This window comes from Lactuca sativa, chromosome 1 (assembly GCF_002870075.4).
Source record: "Lactuca sativa cultivar Salinas chromosome 1, Lsat_Salinas_v11, whole genome shotgun sequence".
Lineage (NCBI taxonomy): Eukaryota > Viridiplantae > Streptophyta > Magnoliopsida > Asterales > Asteraceae > Lactuca > Lactuca sativa.
In genome coordinates, this window is record NC_056623.2 from 99,941,841 (window position 1) to 99,962,882 (window position 21,042).

At 32.3% G+C, this 21,042-nt stretch overlaps 3 protein-coding genes across 3 annotated transcripts; 2 read left to right on the top strand and 1 right to left on the bottom strand.

The window, feature by feature from the left end:
* Positions 1-381: 381 nt before the first annotated feature.
* LOC111899449 (disease resistance protein RUN1) lies at positions 382-5,973 on the top strand. The gene is made up of 5 exons (XM_052766191.1): positions 382-908; positions 3,822-4,956; positions 5,067-5,390; positions 5,468-5,883; positions 5,970-5,973. The coding sequence occupies exons 1-5, from the start codon at positions 382-384 to the stop codon at positions 5,971-5,973; spliced, it is 2,406 nt and encodes an 801-aa protein (XP_052622151.1).
* Positions 5,974-6,456: 483 nt separating this feature from the next.
* LOC122196111 (uncharacterized) lies at positions 6,457-9,693 on the top strand. The gene is made up of 3 exons (XM_042898439.2): positions 6,457-7,058; positions 9,274-9,342; positions 9,512-9,693. The coding sequence occupies exons 1-2, from the start codon at positions 6,461-6,463 to the stop codon at positions 9,309-9,311; spliced, it is 636 nt and encodes a 211-aa protein (XP_042754373.2). The 5' UTR covers positions 6,457-6,460; the 3' UTR covers positions 9,312-9,342; positions 9,512-9,693.
* A 6,921-nt stretch (positions 9,694-16,614) lies between these two features.
* Positions 16,615-20,173, bottom strand: LOC111899395 (uncharacterized). Its single transcript, XM_023895240.3, has 14 exons — positions 19,793-20,173; positions 19,158-19,327; positions 18,970-19,073; positions 18,765-18,831; positions 18,593-18,685; positions 18,349-18,513; positions 18,107-18,247; positions 17,924-18,001; positions 17,737-17,849; positions 17,576-17,636; positions 17,332-17,499; positions 17,148-17,249; positions 16,973-17,062; positions 16,615-16,867 (listed from the first exon to the last, which is right to left on the bottom strand). Exons 1-14 carry the CDS (start codon positions 20,079-20,081, stop codon positions 16,805-16,807), a joined length of 1,704 nt encoding a protein of 567 aa, XP_023751008.1. The 5' UTR covers positions 20,082-20,173; the 3' UTR covers positions 16,615-16,804.
* Between the last annotated feature and the right edge of the window lie 869 nt (positions 20,174-21,042).

A 21,042-nucleotide genomic window follows, 5' to 3' on the forward strand; every position in this document is an offset into this window, starting at 1 on the left:
CGACGGTGATGGTAAACTGTGGTGGATACGGGTTGACGGAAACAAGTAGGCTAATGTTGGCTTGTTCCTGGAGGAGACAATGGAATCAGATTGTTGGCTTGCTGCAGAGATCTAAGGACTAAAAACATACGAATTTTAACTGTTATACTAAAAGATCTAGGGACTAAAAACACTGAAACAATGTTATACGGATGAATAATGCTTAAAACGAAACTAGTGCACCTTTCCATAAAAAGTGGTAAATTGACGTATATATTTAGGAGAAGGTATGATTTTTATCAAAAGTAGTTGACTTTGAGTTCCTATATAAATCCCACTACTTACTCTTTAACGTTATTGTAAGTCTAGTCTCAAGTTGCTCATACATTCCCATCACTCTTAATGGTTGTTCTTTCTGAATATATCGAAGTATCATCTTCTTCATCTTCTAAAGATCATAAATACGATGTATTTTTAAGTTTTCGGGGTGTTGATACTCGATATGGTTTCACTGATCATCTCCATAAGGCCCTCCTGGATGCCAACATCTCTACCTTTTTGAATGATGAAGAGATTGAAACCGGAGATCTTAAACCAGAATTAGAGAGTGCGATTAAATCATCTAGGGTTTCTGTTATCGTGTTGTCAAAGAATTATGCTAATTCATCATGGTGCTTGGATGAATTGGTGTTGATACTTGAGCAACGAATGTCATCCAACCAAATTGTTATCCCCATCTTCTATCATGTTGAGCCCACCCATGTCAGGAAGCAACAAAGTACCTTTGGACTTTCAATGGCTAAACACATACAGAAGATGGAGGGAGAGACAAATGCAAATAAAAAAAGTCATTTGGCTCAAAAGATTGATGGATGGATTCGAGCGCTTACTGAAGTTGCTAATTTGAAAGGGGAGAACGCAAATGGCAGGTAACCACTTTCTTGCCTATATTTCCATACTCCAATTTTGTTTGATTAACATAATGAAAAGTCAGGATTATCTTTTCTCGATGTATTCCAATATGCTTCTTTAGTATCATCAAATGATGCGTTTAAACTGGATAAAGAGGATGCATAAAGTTAGATCAAAGTTTTCAATAATTTGATCTCATAAATTAGTTCATACAGATAGATTATGCTTCCTGATAACTTTTTGCAGTTACAATCAAATTTTGAAGAATTTGCTCTACATTTATTATTTGGCAAATTGCGGGATATAGCAACCCACTTGGCTTTTTTTTACCAATATGGAAATATACTTTGGGTTTTACCCATAATTCCAGCATAGTTTCTATTTTGTACTGATTATAGCATTTTTTTTAACTGGAGTACCCGTTGATGTTTTATAACTTTTTTGCATATGTGACATCTTATAAATGATGATGTGGCAATAAAGTGCCAGATCAGCATTCAAACTTTACCAAGAAAATGAAAAGTAACGCATGAAATTTCATTGTCGTCTTCTCTTTAAAGCTATGCTTCTTAAATATCAGAAAATCACTTTTTTATATATTCAACTTGGAATTTGGACCAATATGCATCAAGTTGAATCTGATTTTTGTACTTTCTGATCTCAGAAACGAATTCATTCAGACATTTAAATTTCGATAATGATGCATAAGTAACTAACCGTTTTAATAAGTTCTGACATGCTTTGAGTTAGAACCAAAATTCAATAATTTGAAATAGATCTATTGTTGTATTATTAATTTTAGACAAATCTTCATCATTCTCGATTCCGAGAATATAAAGTTTAGTCCATAACTTTTTTCAATCTCATGGAATGTCCCTGTGGTTTCAATTTCTGTCGTAGTTGGTCTCTCACCTATATAAAAAGACTTTTATACCCTTTTTATTATATATATATATATATATATATATATATATATATATATATATATATATATATATATTATTTGCTTTAAATTTATTTTACAAAAAAATTAATAGCCTACCTCTACCTCACCCTACCCTACCCCACCCTACCCCATCCCACTCTTCTCTGATTAGCCACATGGACTTCTAGTTATTGTGGGCAGCTTGCTTCCAAAATGTTGTATGGAGGGCAGTTTGGTCTTTAGTTATTTTACTGGAGTTAGTGGTGGGACAAAGTAGTGGGGATATCACCTTGCCAAGCTGATATTCCCTTTTGTCTTTTTGCTTAGTATATATATATATATATATATATATATATATATATATATATATATATATATATAGTAGTTAGTAGTATGAGTGAGGTAGCTAAAAATTGAATTGTAAGAGAACTCTTGTTCTTCTTTTGGAGAGTCCATTCCTCTCGAATGAATGAGATTATCTATCACTCTCGCACAAAACTCATAGGAACCCTCACTTTCACCCTCCTACAGATAACTCTCACCTCCAGCCACCACCAACATTCCTGCAATTTTAGTTTCCCCGTTGATCACCACCACAATCGGTATCAATTCTGCCACAACCAAAATTATGCAATGGATGCTTAAACCCATAAATTAAACCCCTAAATCATAAATGAATGGATCTTTAAACATAAACCATGGAGGAAATCAAAACCCCATAAATCATGAAGAAAATGAAAATCAAACCACTCTAAGTGCATGTTTGGGATTACTTTTTAACCTTAAAAGTCTTTTTTGTAAAATAACTTTTTGCAAAATAAGTTTTTTAAAATGTATTTGGATTAGCTTTTGAGGGGTAAAAGCCAAAAACCGTTTTTAAAAAGTGTTTGGTTTAATTGTTACATGTAAAGTAACTAAAAGTCATGTTTTCGTGACTTTTAAAAACCCCTCTTTTTCTTCTATACAAAAAGTCGTTTTCAAAATAATTTTTCTATTAACCAAACACCTTATGGCTTTTTTTTGACTTTTTGAAAAAGATAAAAATCAAAAGTCATTCTAAAAGAAATCCCAAACACCTCCTAAAACAAACCTGAACTTGATGAAATTCTTATGGAATGAACTTAATCAAGAAATCGAGCCGGAGGACAACGACTAGGGTTTTAGTGGGTGGTTATTGAAGAAGAAAGAGGAAGGAATGGTGAGTTTGTGATGGTTTCCGGTAGGAGAAGGCGGGAAGAGGAGGGTGTTTGAGATGACACCAGGGGAAGAGGAGGTAGTGGTTAGTTTCTCTGGTAGCCAGAAGCAAGAAGTAGGTGGTAGATTGTTGGTCTCGCCAGAGAGAGAAAGAAGAAGAGGAGGGTCAGCACCAATCATGTCGGACAACCATAATAGAAAGTCTTTTTAAAGAAAAATATAAAAGAAATTAAAAAGGGTATAAAAGGTTTTTTATATCTGTGAGGGACAACCATGATACAATTTGAAACCATAAGGAACCGAAAAATATTATGAACTAAACTTGATACTTTGTGAAACCACATTGACCATTTATGAAGATTTGTCGTAATTTAATTCATATAGATATATTAATTATTTGATAATTCTAATAATCTTTTATTTAATCAAATTTTGAATGGCTTGCTATGCATTTATTGTAATATCATACTATTTTTGAATCATAGCTTTTCTTATACTATCATATGTATTTTAGATTCATGCAAAACCACAACGATATATAAGTTCAACAGACTTGTAGAAACATAAATGAAATATAGTTAGTGAAATCTTGTTTTACATTGGTGGCTCTAGTATTATCATACATACAAATTATGACTCATGCATTATATGCTTACATGGTTAGAATTGCAAATATAATAGTATATTTTTGATGTGAAAAATATTAGATAAACATAGCTTAATTAATATGCTATAAATTTTACTTGGGTGTTTGGGTAAATTAAATATCTGAATTTGGTTTGTTAGTCTTGTGGTTCTTATTAAATTGAAGTTTCAGGCGAGAGACTGAGTTGATTGAAGAAATTGTTAAGGAGATCTATCGCAGATTATGTGTATCCTCAAGGAGACCTCTGCCACAACTTTTTGGGGTGGACTCTTCTATCAAATTTGTCAGTTCATGGTTAAGAGATGCATCCTCACAAACGACAGATGTTCTCACTATTTTAGGCATGGGTGGGATCGGGAAGACGTCTTTAGCCAAATATGTCTATGGGTTACATTCTCATGAATTCGACACAAGCAGCTTTATTGAAGATATTAGTAGGAGATGTGGTGAAAAATTTAATGGGTTGCTTGATTTACAAAAACAACTCTACCATGACATTTCAAAAATAAGTTCGATTCAAGTTCATGATGTTTCCATATACACCTCAAAGATAGAGAATGCAGTAGCCCAAAAAAAGGTATTTATAGTTCTTGATGATGTAGATAGTCTTGACCAGTTGGGCGCATTAATCGGAAGCAAAGGTTTTCATCTTGGAAGCAAAATCATTATAACAACAAAAGACGCGTGGGTGACAGAGAGTTGTGCACTATTCAAAACAAATGTTAAACCAAGACATGCAAAGCACTTGCTCCAAGTCTTATCTGAGACTGAATCAAAAAAACTTTTGTGTTTTCATGCATTCATGTGCAACGATCCTAAGGCAGGTTATGAAGAGGTGTTAGAAAAGTTTGTGAAGTATTGTGAAGGACATCCATTGGCTCTTGAAGTTTTGGGCAAGTCACTATATAATCGAGATGTAGCTTATTGGGAAGGGTGCATAGAAGGGCTAAAGAAAGAAATCGGTTCCCACATAAGTAATGTCTTGAGAATGAGCTTTGACTCTTTGCCATCCAAAAATGATCAAGACTTATTTAAGCATATTGCATGTTTTTTTGTTGGGATGGATAAAGATATTGCTGAAACAATATTAAGGGCATGTCGTATAAACACAAGATCTGGGATCCCGAATCTCATTGATAGATGCCTACTTAGTATCGGATGGAATAATGAATTCAAGATGCATCAGTTGCTTCAAGAGACAGGAAGATTCATAGTACATCAAGAATCGCCTGACAAGCCATGGAAGCGAAGTCGATTATGGTGTCATGAGGAGTCATTCAAAGTGTTGAAACAAAAAAAGGTAAAAGGCCATGTATGCATGTTTAAAGTATTTTTTTTATTTTTTAAAGTATTTTTAAGATGCCATGTTTAGCATTTTAACATTTGTTTTGGCATTTTGTTTTTTCTTAGGCTAAGGAAAATCTTCTAGGCCTTGCCCTTGATATGCGAATGCTTGAGAAAGAGAAGCTGCGTGCATCGTTTGTGCTGAAAACAGATGCATTGAGTAACATGGATAATTTGAGGCTACTACAACTCAATTATCTGAACATTAGTGGGTCTTATGAGAATTTTCCAGAAGAATTGAGATGGTTGTGCATGCATGGGTTCCCTTTAAAGTTAATGCCTTTAGACTACCCGATGGAGAATCTGGTTGTTCTCGACATGTCATATAGCAATATTCAATCATTTGCCATTTATGATAGTAATCCACACCGAGTTGAGAAGAGCCGAAAGGTAACTTATCACTGTTTATTATTAGTCATTGTTGAGTTGATAAAATTCATTAATATTACAACTTGTCCCCATTTCAGCAGTGCTTAAAAGACAAAAGGTTGCTTGGATCATTAAAGATTCTTAATTTAAGTTTTTGTGAAGAGCTTTGTAGTATAGGTGGCTTTGAGGAACTCCCAGCACTTGAGAGGTTAATAGTTACAAATTGCATTGGTTTGGTTGAGCTTTGTGAATCAATTGAGGCATGTGTCGAACTCTTCCTCATTGATCTTAGCTACTGCAACAAGCTTGAAAAACTTCCAAGAACCATAAACATGTTAAAGAAGGTTACCACACTATTGCTAGAGGGTTGTAATCTCGGTGAATCTCAAATGGAGATTATGGATATGGATTCACGAGAAATTGTCAAGGCTAAAACCTCTTCCTCCGCCGTTTTGGATGCTATACCAAGTGATTTGAAATTCTTTGCGGCTTCTTTACCAAGCTCTTTAGTAAGGTTGTCACTTGCAAATAATAAATTTTCCACTGAATCCTTTCCCAAGGACTTTAGTTACCTATCTATGTTAAAGGAATTATATTTAGATGACAATCCTATCGTTTCCCTGCCCAATTGTGTAAGAAGTCTTCCTAGGCTTGAGATGCTTAGTATGAAAAACTGTAAGATGTTAACATCAGTTGAGCATCCTCCACATACATTAAAAGAGATGGACCTCGATTTTAATTCTAAAACTTTGCTAAGAAAACTTGTTTTTGATCCAAAAATGTTCCCACTCAAGTTGTGGATACTTTCAGATCATTTAGCACTTTCGTCGATTGAAATTCAAGGCATGTTCAAAATACAACCAATGGTTGGTGTTGAGAAAAAGGTATTATGTAGTTTGGGCTGGACTAATCTTGACCTCCCTAACAAAATTCCTATGAGAACGTATTATCGGGGTAGAGGATCAGAGGAATCTGAAATCCAGGTTTGGATTTTATTAACTATCCATCTTAGAGTGACTGTGTGTGTGTGTGTATATATATATATATATATATATTTTATGGTGACTAATTTAGGTGGTTGTATTTGGCAGATGTATTATGAATTTGGCATATTCAGCACAATTTATGGGGGGAAAGAGATGCCAAATTGGATTAGTTGTAGAAGCAAGGGGCCATCAGTATCATTTACCATCCCATCATCTCCAAACAGCCTTAGAGGATTGAACTTCTGCTATGTCTACACGTTTCCATTTCCATATGATCAGTTCATACTCTTGCCAATGATCACAATTAGCAATATAACGAAGAACTGCACCTGGATATACAATCATTATGTTTACAGAGTCAATGTAGGTGAAGAATGTGTAATATTGTTAAGCCATTGGATGTTTGGGATGAATGAAATGGAAGGTGGAGATCAGGTTACTATTACTACTGTAACAGAAGACGTAGAACAACTTACAGAGGAGTGTGGGGTGAGTTTTGTGTTTGATGATGGAAAGATGGATGAAGAAGAGGATGTGTTGGGTTATTACAAGTCGTGGAATCACATCATTGGTGGAGATCTCTCTGCTTTTCAAGCAACAACAGGAGAATACTACCTGAGCAGCAGGCGACATCTATGGCATGGCACTGGGGTGGTTCCATTTTATCGTGATGTCATCCAAAAAGACAGCCCCATATATAAAGGTAGATATTATATGTTCTTATTAAATATTATTTTTACTTTCTATTATGAATTACTTTTTATCCGCTATAGTAGTATCTGTAAGGGAAAATGACATAAAAGCCCTTAAGTTTTCACAAAAATATCGGTTTTACCCTTGTACGTGTTTTATGTCCAGTAAAGCCCGAAGTTTTGTTTAATTTGTTCATTTTTACCCTTGTAGCGGGTTTTCAGGTAACCTACCGGTTACCTAGGTTACCTAATGCCAGTAAAGCCCTTGAATTTTCAAAAATGTTCGGATTTACCCTTACCTTGATTGTTATTATTATGATGATTATTATTATTATTATTATTATTATTATTATTATTATTATTATTATTATTATTATTACATTTTTAATTGTATAAAATATTTTTTACATACATTTTTAAATGAATAAAAAAATTTCATACGTTTTTAATACATTTTTATACATATTATTATTATTATTAATACATTTTTAAATGTATAAAAATATTTATACACATTTTTAAAAATGTATTTATTTGTATTTAGTAGGTATAAGTATAAATATATATTTATTTCATATAAAAATATATTATATACATATAAATATAAAAATACATATATTTATATGGTTTATATTATATAAAAGACATAATTATATGTATTTGTACATATTACCAAGTATCAATATGTATTTATTATCAAACATCATACTAAATAGATAAGAAAAATAAATATTCGTTAATTAAAAATATAACGTAACAATTATAAAACCCTCGTAATTAGAAAACCTCAATAAAAACACTCGATTACAGATAAGATTTAGTATAAAATTTGAAAAAACCTCTATTATTCAACTATATTAGGTTAATAGTGAGTAGATAACAATAAATGATCAACAAATAACACTCGTAAATGGAAAATACATAATATAATTAAAAAACCCTTGACAAAAACATTTGATCACTGTAAAAATTAAGTATTATCAACTTAAAATCACTCATTAACTATTTTTATCTCAAAAATTGATAACGAAATGTCAAATACGAGTGTAAACTTCATTTATGTTTGTTGTAAGTTCACAAAAAAAGATCACAAAATGCATCATTTTTTATATTGATCTGAAGCATTTGTTTTTGCAAAATCAATCATTGACGACATTTTTTACTTTATCAAGCTTTTTCTGTTCAATTCAACAATTATAGATGAAGATTTAGTGTTTTCAAATGTATATAAATACTAAATACAAGTATATATATTTTTAAAAATATACTATATCAGTAAAAATATTTTTATACATTTAAAAATGTATGTATAAAATATTTTTATATAATTAAAAATGTATTAATAATAATAATAATAATAATAATAATAATAATAATAATAATAATAATAATAATAATAACAACAACAACAGTCAATGTAAAGGTAAATCCGAACATTTTTGAAAAACTTAAAGGTAAATCTGAACATTTTTGAAAATTTAAGGGCTTTACTGGCATTAGGTAACCGGTAGGTTACCTGAAAACCGGCTACAAGGGTAAAAATAAACAAATTAAACAAAACTTCAGGCTTTACCAAACATAAAACACGTCCAAGGGTAAAACCGACATTTTTGTGAAATCTTAAGCCTTTTATGTCATTTTCCCTATCTGTAACTTAGAAAATCATACAACCAACATTGTTTACTTGTCTTCTTACATAACAATTAACAACATCCATAAGCTGTTCAAACAACAATTTCATCCACTATCAATATATATGCTATAACTAGGGTTATCCATGGATCCGAGTTGAATTGGATCAAGTACTAGACTGATTTGAACTATGATCCAACTAAACGCACAATGGTGGAACATGACCCGCTAACTAATGGATGCCCCATGACCTAACTTCTTTAGATAGATGGATCATGATCCATTTATATTAAATATATTGATCATAACCTAATTATTTTTAATATATGGATCATGACCAAAGTCTACCTATTTATTATTGATTTATTGAACTCCAATAAAATATGAGTTTCTTTTTGTAAAATTTGAAAATAAAAACTCTGTGTTTAACAAGACCGATCTGTCATAATGGATCAATTGCTTGGTTCAGATAATCAAGTTTTTTTATATATTGGATCAGATAAATGTCTGATTGGATCTAGATCAAGACCTAGAGATGTATGTGAATAATCGTTAATGTATTAATAACTTTAATCTGTTTTCATCAATCATCAGAAAAGAAAGGTTGCTTTAGAGCTTTATCGCCAAGATAGTTCAACATATTTGGTCACACACACATGTGAGGTATACTTTTTGACACATAGACCTTTGTATATACTTCATACTTGGTCACATGCTTTGAATCATCAAAGTTAATTGGTCTTGAAGTAATTTTTTTTTTATAGAATTTTGTATTATATCCCTATTTAGTTATATAACTTTTACAATTTTCTTATTGTCACTCTCTTCTCAGGGTATGTGAAATCTTCAGGGTGTCGTCCTTCACATGAAAATGTTTGAGAAATAAACGCTAAACATGGCCGCTTGAATTGAAAATAAATGCATTGTGTAATATGGGTAACCTGAAACTCAATCATGTCCAACTGATCAATAAGTTCTATAATAATTTTGCAAAAGAATTTGAATGGTTGCTTATGCATTGGTTCCCTTTAGACTATATACCTGGTTGTGTAAGCATGTTTGTTTGCTCTTGTCAGCACTTTTCGCAACTTCAAAACTCTTGATATGTGTTACAGGAACCCCCAAAAAAGTTTGGTAGACCCAAAAGATAAGATCTTTAAAGCTTCTACTTCAACCTTTTCTTCATCTATGTTTTGTTAAGGCAACTCGTTGACATCTTTGTAGTGCTTGTATATAACATGCTTAAGTGTTCTGAAAAAGCATAGCGTTGCTTGGATCATTGAAGAATTTTAAATCTTAAGTGTTCTGCAACTGATGATCATATTATGGAAAAGGATGTGTGGGATAATGGCACCAATTTTGTCCGATCCATAAATATCATGCTTGCACCTTTAGAACATGATTTACCGCGATTGTCTCATGAAATAGATGGTGGTTGTTGAGACCAACAAATAAACGATCATATATTCTACACATTTTATAATGTATAGTGGTAAAGCGATCAAATCCACGGATATTAGCTCAATTTGTTAATCTATAAAATCTATTCGCAAAAGTGTTTTTGTAACGACAATTAAATAAAAATAAGGGTTTTTTAGTTAGTTAGTATAGATCTAAAGTGACAAAAGCAAGTTAGTGATGCAAAATAGTAAACAACAAGTGATGAATAAATAGAGATGGGATAATCAACATTAGATTTTTTTTACATAAACAACTAGTTATCTTATCACTAGGAATCATGGTGTAATACTTGTAATTTTATATCAACTCAAAAGCTTGAGTTATCTAGATTCTTCATTAATTTTATGATGGTTAGAGAAGCTCATAACACATATTCTTAATTAAATTAATGAATCAAACAGTTTGTTCATGAAATTGATGATTTAAGAAACACCAAATCCAAAAGGTGTCAAAATCTTACACATTCACTTTGGAGAATACAATTTCATGACTTTGAAACAAGATGAAAACATCCATAACATTCGTTATTGTTTTGAAGATCCATTACTTAATCAATAAAATAACTAGCCATTGTCATTCACATATTTAAACTCATGAATAAAAACATAAAAACAACATACAAATTCGGTAGGGGATGGCATTTATAGATCTAGAGCTACAAGTTCATAAAAACCTTAAAAGATAAACTAGTGTTTAAGGATTGCTTCCAATGTTGATAAATAAAAACTTAGCCACTCATGACTAAGGTGAAAAGAAGAGAAAGAAATGTACCCAACATCAAAATGTTTCAACAAGATGAACTAATAAGACTTTCAAAGCTCCAAGAACATCAAGAAATTGTCCTCCACAAGCTCCCTACATGATTGGTCGAAGTTTGTGAAAAATGGAATCTAACATACCCCAAATACCACTTAAAATGAAAAGAAAAAAATATCCATGTAGGCGCCATGTGGGCGCATGGAAATAAGGCACAATCTCATGTGACCGCGTGAGATGGTCGGAGTTTGAATTGCAGGCACAAGTCACTTTCATACTTGATCTTTCTTTCCTTTTTTGGTTTGTGTACCCAACTGTGACATCCTTATTTTTATGGCCATTTTAAAACTTTTTATTTATGCTTATTTAATTATAGTTCATTTATAAATGTGGAATTGGTCCCGTAAAAGTATTTATGAAGAATGTTTTTCATTGATTATTAAAATCTTGGGATGTCATAATTGATATAAGAAACATAAGCATAAACATAAGCCTTACATCATCTTTTATTCTATAGCCTATATTTCCTCGAATCTCTCATCAGGTCCGAACAATATCTTTGTATTGCTTCCTGTGATACAAAGAAACTAAGTGGGTTAGGTTAGGAAACCTGGTGGTACATAGGGTTTTCAACCCACAATAATATATTTAATATGTTTAATATTCAAACAATTAACCCGATTACCCATCCCCGTTTTCTTCTTTATTCTTCCCTAAGGATCTGTCCTAAGGGTCATCATCATAATCATTATTGCTAACAGTATTGTTATAGGGATTTCTCTGCAATACATATTAGTAGGTTTTCTTTATATTTTTGTTCCCAAGGATATGTCCTAAGGATCATCTTAATCATCGTTGCAGACAATACCGTTACAGGGATTTATCTGCAATACGTGTCGGTAGGGTAGAGTACATCAAATGGGCATGAAGTCCATCGCCTACAAGTTATAAACATGCATGTGTTCCACGAGACTATCATCAAATAGTCTGGTGGTCGTCACCTATACTCTGTTAAATGACTAGATGGTTGGTATGCTAGTACCATTCCTACATCGTTATTACATTAGTACCTTTTTCTAAAGTCGTAGCATCCTATCATTGCCTACATCTTTCATCGTACTATAACATCTTATCGTTCATCATACTATAACATCTTATCTTTCATCATACTATGGCATCTTATCTTTCATCATACTATGACATCTTTCATTACCCATCGTTACCCAATGTACTATATTTGTAAAATACATATATGATATATTATATATATATATATATATATATATATATATATATATATATATATATATCATATAAATTTTATCTTTATAATATTTCATCTAACAAAAAACATCTTTGCATATAAGCACATATAGCATTTAACTATCTAAATACTTCATATTTATGTGTAAGATGAAAGTAATTATGCATTCACTTGATAAGAGTAGATGCCTCAGCATTTGGGCAAAACTTCACCTTGGTACTTTATTTTTTCTTCTGAAGTGATCTAGGTTCATATTACTAAGTTTTAGTCTTATATTTCGAGTGACTAATTATAGTCTAGATTCCTCATTAATCTCAATGTCCACATCGAGATCGATCAACTAAGGAACAATCAGGTATGATCATATCGGAGGTAGGGTATGTTTGGTATATAGACTATAGAGTATATTTTTTGGAAATCTCACTTTAAACACTTCACTAAATCCAGCCTAGACATCATCCTCGTAAGTAGATTAATCAGTATAATGACATCGAATCACTAATAAATCTTAATTATAGGTTCATAATAACGAATATAACTATAATTAAAAGTTACACTTGAATAAAATAAGTGTAGCTTAACTTACAGAGTATTCTGATGAAAACCAAGGATTATGTGGGAAGAACTCTGATCTGGGAGCTTTTATTCGTCGACTATCTGGCACCGCGGGGTCTCGTTAACGAAGTTGGGAGCTTAGGGAGTAAAGGGCTAAAGATATGAAAGAGATTTTTAGAGAGAATCAGAGGAAGGGATGATGAAATGAGCTGAGAATCGAACATATTTATAGGGCTGAAAAGTAGTGCACGCCGCACCAATGGTTGGTGCATAACGTGCAATTGGTCGTACCGAGTGACATGGCAACTTCTAGGTAGTGGCACGTGTCGTTAAATTGGTGAGTGTCAGTGCACACCACGCGCCCTGTCGACGCGCGTGAATGCATAGGAGGATTTTCTGTTTATTCATAAATTCATATCTTCTTCATACGAGCTTCGTTTTCAATGTTCTTTATATCCAGGTGTAGCTATTGACGAAATCTACAACTTTCATTTAAACTCCGTCGTCTAATTTTGACTTTATTTTTGAAGTTATATTTTTAACAAACTTGGACTGATAAAGTCCGTATAAAAATCATAACTTTTTCATACAATATCCGTTCTCGAATGTCTTTATATTGACGAATAGGTATTGATGATATCTTCAACTCTTGTTTAGATTCTTTTTTCTAACAATCGACCGATTTCAATTTCAGTGTTGGGTCGTATACTGCTACACTGAAATTTTGAAAATTAACAACTTTCTCATATGAAGTCATATTTGGAAATTCTTTAAATGTACGGAATCTTTGTCGCATATACTATAACTTTGGTTAAGATTATTTATCCTAAATAATCTTTTATCAAAAAGTCATTTTTAACGCTTATTATATCTTAATTGACTAGCTCGAATCTGCAGGTGTTACACCAATATTCAAGACCCGAATTTTATGGCCCAAAGTGTCTTCCAAGATAGCCCAAACACCACAAAGAGTCCATCCAAACATTATTTTTCCCAGAATCATCCTAATCTTCTCCTTTAATTAACATCTTCATTATCCTCATCAATATCCATCATCTTCTCTAAGCCTAATTGAGTTATTATCAAGTCAACTAATATCTCGCATGGTTCTCTAGTAATTCCACTCCGCATTAGTCTTCTAAAAATCTAAAATTAAACACAAAGACTAGAAAATACTTGATACTAATATTTATGTGTGAATATGTATCTATGTATCTGTTAAACTCACAAAACTCTCTTAAATACACAGATAATCTCACTACAATATTCACTCCCACTCAACAAAATAAGAACCATTGTATGGATACATGTACATGAACTTGTAAAGACAAAAAATGAATGAAACTTATGAACAAACCCTAAAGACTATAGAGAGTATACGGTGAACATCGAAGTGTGTGTGTAGAGAGAATGAGAGTTTTGAGAGGGGAGAAGAAGAAAAAGAGAGAACATGAGTACTTACAACCTCTTAAGCCTACCTTTTTTCGGATTTTATCTCACTATATCACATCTCTCTCGTTGCCTCTGTGGGGTTTTACTTCACCAAAATGATCCACAAAATTGCAAAAATATGTGTATGCTTATAAAAAAATGAAATGGCTAAATATCTCCCAAATATCTTGGCTCTAAGCTCACTTTTTTCTCCTTTTGGCATGCAAAACTACTCTCGAGAATTAACAAGGAAGAAAAAGATTGGTGTGTGTGTGTGTGTGTGTGTGTGTGTGTGTGTGTGGGGGGGGGGGGGGGGGAGTGGTTGACTTTAACCCAGCCAAGAGGGAGAAGTAAATGAATGTGATTGGCACATATTTAGGAGAGATTCCCTTAGTAAGGAAATTTTTTATAAAAACTGATGGAGTATTTTATAAAAATAAAAGTGAAAGTTTATAAAGTTTATAAATTTAATTTGTTAGGTGTTTATTTAAAAAAATTGACATAAGCATTTTGATATAAAAATTTGAATTTTATTAATTATATTTAGTGAAACTCTTAACTTATAATTTAATTATGTTGGATTTAAAATTATATTGAATTGTTTAACTTAATGAAATTGTTGGGTTAATTTAGTTAAACCTTTAAAATGTTCTAATTCTCATAAGTTTTGAGTATTTAGTGTATGAAATTTGTAACAAGTTGTGTGGTTATTATCATTATGTATTCCCATAGTTTTAGACTTTCGAGGTAACCCGTTGTGACTTAGCTTTTGAAGCTTTTATGCAAGGGTTTGTTAATCCCACGGTTAATGTACGACTAGGATTGGGTGTCATTTGCCCTTATTTTGTTGTTTCTTTTGATTGTGAATTATCGAGGTGCCTTTGTAGCCGACCTTATACTTGCCCTTGATACCTAAGTAAGGTATCGAAAAGCTTTGATCACATTAGGGTGTCGTTAGCCCTATATATGTAATACTGCTATATGATCGTATTAGATGATCAACACGTGGTGTTATGATCATGTTAGGTTGTCGTTTTCCCTTTACATGCAATGCTATTATTTGATGGTGCTCAGAATGAGCATTTTATGATGCTTTGACCATGTTAGGGTGTTATTTGCCATCTATCTAAATATTATCATTTTCTTGACGCGTGTCAGATAAATTGTCAAGTTTGAGAAGTCTTCGTATGTATGCAAGGGATTAAATTGATTCTTTTTTTATGTATATTTTCAGTTCCTTATTATATGTAAAACTTCTTCAATTTTTTAGCGTGTCATGACCAAGTAATCGTATCCTCCTCTGTTGTCTTTAGGATTTATGATCCATCTATGTTGGCTTCACTGATTACGTAGGGTCCTTCCTAGTCGTACTTTTCTTGTAGCTCTTGTCTGCTTGTCTTATTGTTTCTCAAAATATTCCCTGACCCGTATTATGTACTAGCAGGTTGTAGTAGCTTTTTCTTGTGGCTCTTGTCTGCTTGTCTCATTGTTTCTCAATGCATATTCCCTAACCCAAAAAGATCTATTATGTACTAGTTGGTTTTAGTAGCTTTCTGTTTGCTTCTTATAATATACTTTGATGGATTGCCGCTACCTCTCATCGTTTGGACAAAAGTTCTAAGTTTGTTCTCATCTCTTCATTGATTGCTTCTTGATCATAGTTCATAGCCCTTGTCGTGAGTAAGATAAGTTCTAGTGGGATTATTGCTTCGGATACATAGACCAAACTGAATGGTGTCTCATTCGTTGTTATTCGTGGTGTTGTTCTATATGTCCATAGTACACTTGGTACTACAAACGATTAATGGGCTACATATAAGAAATATCAACATATTTTGATTTATTTTGTTTAGTCTAAAATTACATAGTTGGTTCTTCTTTCTTGCATTGAATTGAATCCTTATTTTATTAAGACCTATATGTAAGAAAGGTAATGCACATTTTATGGACTTGTGTACATTTCTTTAATTAGGAAACTATCAAGAATAAGACAAAGTTATAAACTACTTCTGTAATTTATTTAATTTGACAGGTGAATAAATTAGCAGCTATCAAAACTGAAGAATGGAATGAAGTATAGAGAAAGTCCAACAATCTTTAGTCATGGAAGCAATGAGACTGAAGATCTAAATAAACGACACTTTAGTTCGAAAATTTTCCCATTATCATTTTTTTTTTTTTTTTCGTTATCACGACATTGAATTGTGATAAATTCTTTTAATTACAGCATCATACTTACCTTCCATTATAACATTCTGCATTTATCTTTTAACATACCCAATTTACCTTTCTTGGGTTCAAACGTGCCTAGTATATATATATATATATATATATACAATACTCCATTATCCTATATTATTTTAGAAAAACTAGAAGATTTTTCTTCTTCATTTTAATCTAAATTCGTTATCAACAACAATTATTACAAGATGTTTCTCATCAATATTTGAGCATTCAGTGATTGGTAGTTGAGAAGAGATTTGTGGATACTAAATAGGGAAAGATTACAGAGGTTAGGTTACATGAAAAAACATAATAACCAAAATTTTCTGCAAAGTTAAATGATAGTAATTATAATGAAAAATTACTCCTAAGAAAGCTACAAGAAAGAAACCAAATCTAACCTCTGCCCTTACAACCAAACCAAACCAAACACCATCAAGCTGCTTTGGCTTTCCGTGATGGAGGACGTCGGAAAAGACTGATCAAATCATCCACTCCCTGTTCCCCCAAAAAAATATATATAAAATAAATAACATCATTTCCATTTTTTTATACTTTTTTTTAAGATCTTTAAAAACTATTATAACATAAACATTAACATACCCTGGTAGTTATGACAAGGAAACTGAAAAGTGTAATTAAATATGATCCCAGGACTAATAGCAACAGCAAGTCAAATGTCACACTCGCAACCTGTAATAACAAGTTAAATAAAATTCAAAATCTTTGATGTGAAAATGAGAAATAAAATAATCATAGAAATAAATAATAAAGTTACCTGATAAATCTGGAGTGTAGCAACTGTGGAGTCATAAAATGTGAACATTCCATCAAGCACATCATGTTGCAAATTCACCTCTGCAACATGATCTGCTAATTCCTGTTTGTTATTCAAATAAATGTCAGTTGTTATTTGTTAATGCTCATTAATCAATTATTTTTTTTAAAAAAAAAATGTTTACCTTTTTCAATGCCATGATGAATGGATTGTCCTTGGAGAGAAATGGAGCAACACGAGGTGTTGTTGATAAAAGATGAAGCCATGATTTTATGTAAAAAGGATTCACACCCAAACTTGTGTTATCTGCAAATATTTCCATCTTCTTCCCTTGTTGACCATATATATGCCTCTGTTCACATAATACCAAAATCATCAAGATTTTGTAAACCAAAAATAATAAAATAATATTTTTATTAAAATCTTACTGCAAGACTTTCAGCAACCAATTTCACACTCTGAACAACTGCATCTTCACTTACAAACTCTCTAGATCAATAAATAAAAATAAAACAAACGGAATCTCAGTTATCATTTTTATATTGATAATAAATACTTTTTAAATATAATTATTATATAAAATATTCACCTGTTATCAGAAAGACCTCCAGTATTTTCCAACAAATTTGGAGCAACAGAAAGTCCAGAAACTGTTGCTGCAGTAACTCTTAACCTTGAAAACTGTTCATGCTCCCATGCTACCTGTATACAACTGGAAATGTTCATAATAATAATAATAATAAAATTAAAAATTCTACTTCAAAATTTGAACTTACTCGGGAATTAGAAATGTTGATTTTCTTGTGCTTTAGCCCAACTTTGAGCCCTAGTTCTTGTGCTACATCAGATAAACCCTAGATTTGCACACAAATGTGAATTAGAAATTAGTATATATGATTATATGAAATTCCAAAAACTACAATGATTCTTCAATCTTTAATCTTTTTTTTATCACTTACTTCAAAGATTTGTTTAACATATGCATTCTCTGGAGGCTTAGAAACATGAACCCATAACCCATTTTCCCCTGACCCAAGGCTATTCAAGCAGATAGCATAATCAATACTTTCTCTCAAACGTTGATCAAAACTTCTAAGCCACTGTACATGATTTTAAAAAATAAAAAAAAAAAAAAAACACATTTAAACAACTACAGAAATACAATATTTATATATATTTAGAAAGATAGTGAATGAGTCACCTTGTGAGTTCCATTGTAGTTATAAGGTCCACCAGATGTCAAACCAAAGAGTAGATTATACTTTCCTCTAGTGTGAGGGTTGGAATATAAGATGGAAAATAATCTTGCAATTTCAAGAAGTCCAACAACACCACTACCATTGCTATCACTTCCAACAGATAATCCCTGGAGAGATAATGAAAGTAAGTAGTAAATACTTATACCATGTGACTTGATTGTAGGAAAGGGTAAAATGGTAAAATACCGGAGCTGCTCCAAATGTATCATATGATGCTACAATGGCTATAGTTGGGAGTTGGTTTGAATCTCCATCACCTTTTAAACCAGGCAACCACCCCTGTAAATAGTTGAACATGGTGTAAGAAATCTTTTAAATTTTATTGCAATTCAACACAGTTTTTGATTTAAATGAGAACCTGGATGTTGGTGATTGTGGGAGATGTGAGTTTCTTGGGAGTTGGTGATGTGACAATAAGCTTGTATCTGTAATGAAAGAAACACTGACTTTAATGACAGTTTTTTTGTATATATAGAAATTCGGTTTAAGGGTATATAAAAAAAGATCCACTTTCAATGTTATATGAAGTAAAAAGATATAGTACTAGATTACTAATTACTAACCCCCCAGTAGTTGCAGTTGCAGGTTGACCAGCTGCATCGTTTTTCTTGATATCAGCTAACACTGAGTCTAAATCTTCATCTTCAAAAGCAAAATACACAGGATACTGTAAAATGAAAGATGTATTTAAGAAGCAAGATGGAAAAATGTAAGAAAAATATTCATTTGTATATGCACGATGTTGACTTACATGGATACTAGAATGTATTAGCTTCTGCTCTAAATTCACCAGGATTTTCTTCAAATTCTCCTTATCAGAGCTTACACCATGTCCACCAACAGTTTCACTGTTGTCAGGATGAAAGATTCGAGGAAGTAGAAGTAGTAAGCCCCCTAAAGGCTTTCCCTGTTCAATATATTCTGCCATATGGTCAACAATAGTTAAAATTTTGAATCGGATTATTATAGAAGTAAAGGAATAAACATTTAATCCCAAATCAGATGGGGAAGGCTGATAGGAATCGGTGTAATTGATTTGCAATTAACCTTTAGAAATCCTATTTGATTTCGACCACTTATGAAAACCAATCCCAATAAATAACGAATTTAGCAATTTCCTCTTATTCAAACTCAAAGAAAACCGGAGTCTAATCCTCAATCATGTCCATTAACCAAAATCATTTTCCGATCCAAGAACGTGGGAACTCCACAAAAGCATCAGTACTCTCTTACGATTAATAAAATCAGGTCACATGTATGATATTTGCATCGATGACGAACACATTAGCACGTATCGAATTGATCCCTACTCTATAGGTTCTGATACGAAATTCAAATCGCAATTGATCAAAATACTTTATTGGATGCAAAGAAAAAGATAGCTACCTCGAATGAATGTTTCGTTCAATTCACTTAGGGGAAATATGACAACAGTACGGGAGAGATCGGAACCAGGAGCAAAGAGAGAAGAACCAGCGTGGTGATTAAGAGATGCGACACGAGATCCAAAAGGAACACCGGCGATATCATACTGTATAAGACGGTAAACGTCGACGACTGTAGATGCATCACAGAGCTCCACACAGGCCACTAATATGAATACAAGTGCAATGACCGAATAGAATGATTCGAACATTTGTCGTCGCCCCTCTGCTGCATTCGTGGGATTCGCCATTGATGAAATCAAGGAGAGAGAGGAGGCGTTTGGATGTGTATGGTACTAGGGTTTAATTAAGTAGCAATAGTGACGCCACTAAACAGTGGATGACGATAACATATCATATGACTCCGGAGTTGAGTTCTTCGCCGGCCTTTACCCACGAAATTTGTATCAAAACGACATGTTACTATGTCGTTTGACAAAATCCATTCCTGCAATTTTTTTTTTTGGAAATATGACTTATCAAAGTAATTAACTTTTCGGTATTTTCACATTTGGGTAACTATTCTTTTTTGTACATTTCTAGGTAACAAACTTTTTGGAAGTGTTCACATATGACCATTATGACCTGCTATAGCAGGTTAAATCCTAGATGTGAACGTTTTCAACAAGTTTGTTACCTAGATATGTACAAAAAAAATAGTTATCCAAATATGAACAAAACGAAAATTAAAAATTAAATTACATGAATGGTCCCTGTGGTTTGGGGGAATTTGTGGTTTTGGTCGCTAACTTATTTTTTTAACTTAAATGGTCCCTACTATTTATTTTTGTTGTGCGTTTGATCCCCGTCTTACCTAAAAATACTATTGTGCCCTTATTAATTTATTTTTTTTAATTAATTTTCTTATCTATGTATTTATTTTTACATATTTAAAAAAAATTAATAGACCACACATATTTGTATCTCCTCGGATGATCCCTACTGTTTATTTTTAATTAATTTTTTTTTTAACTCGGATGATCCCTACTATTTATTTTTGTTATGCGTTTGGTCTCTGTCTTATCTAAAAATACTATTTTTCCCTTATTAATTTTTTAATTAATTTTCTTGTTTATGTACTTATGCTTTATATGTTTAAGAAAAATTAGTAGACCCCACATATCTGTATCTCCTCACCATCCCATCTTTCATCCTTCTCAACTTCTATTTATTTTTTATCTTTAGTGATATCGACGTCTTCATCATCACTTC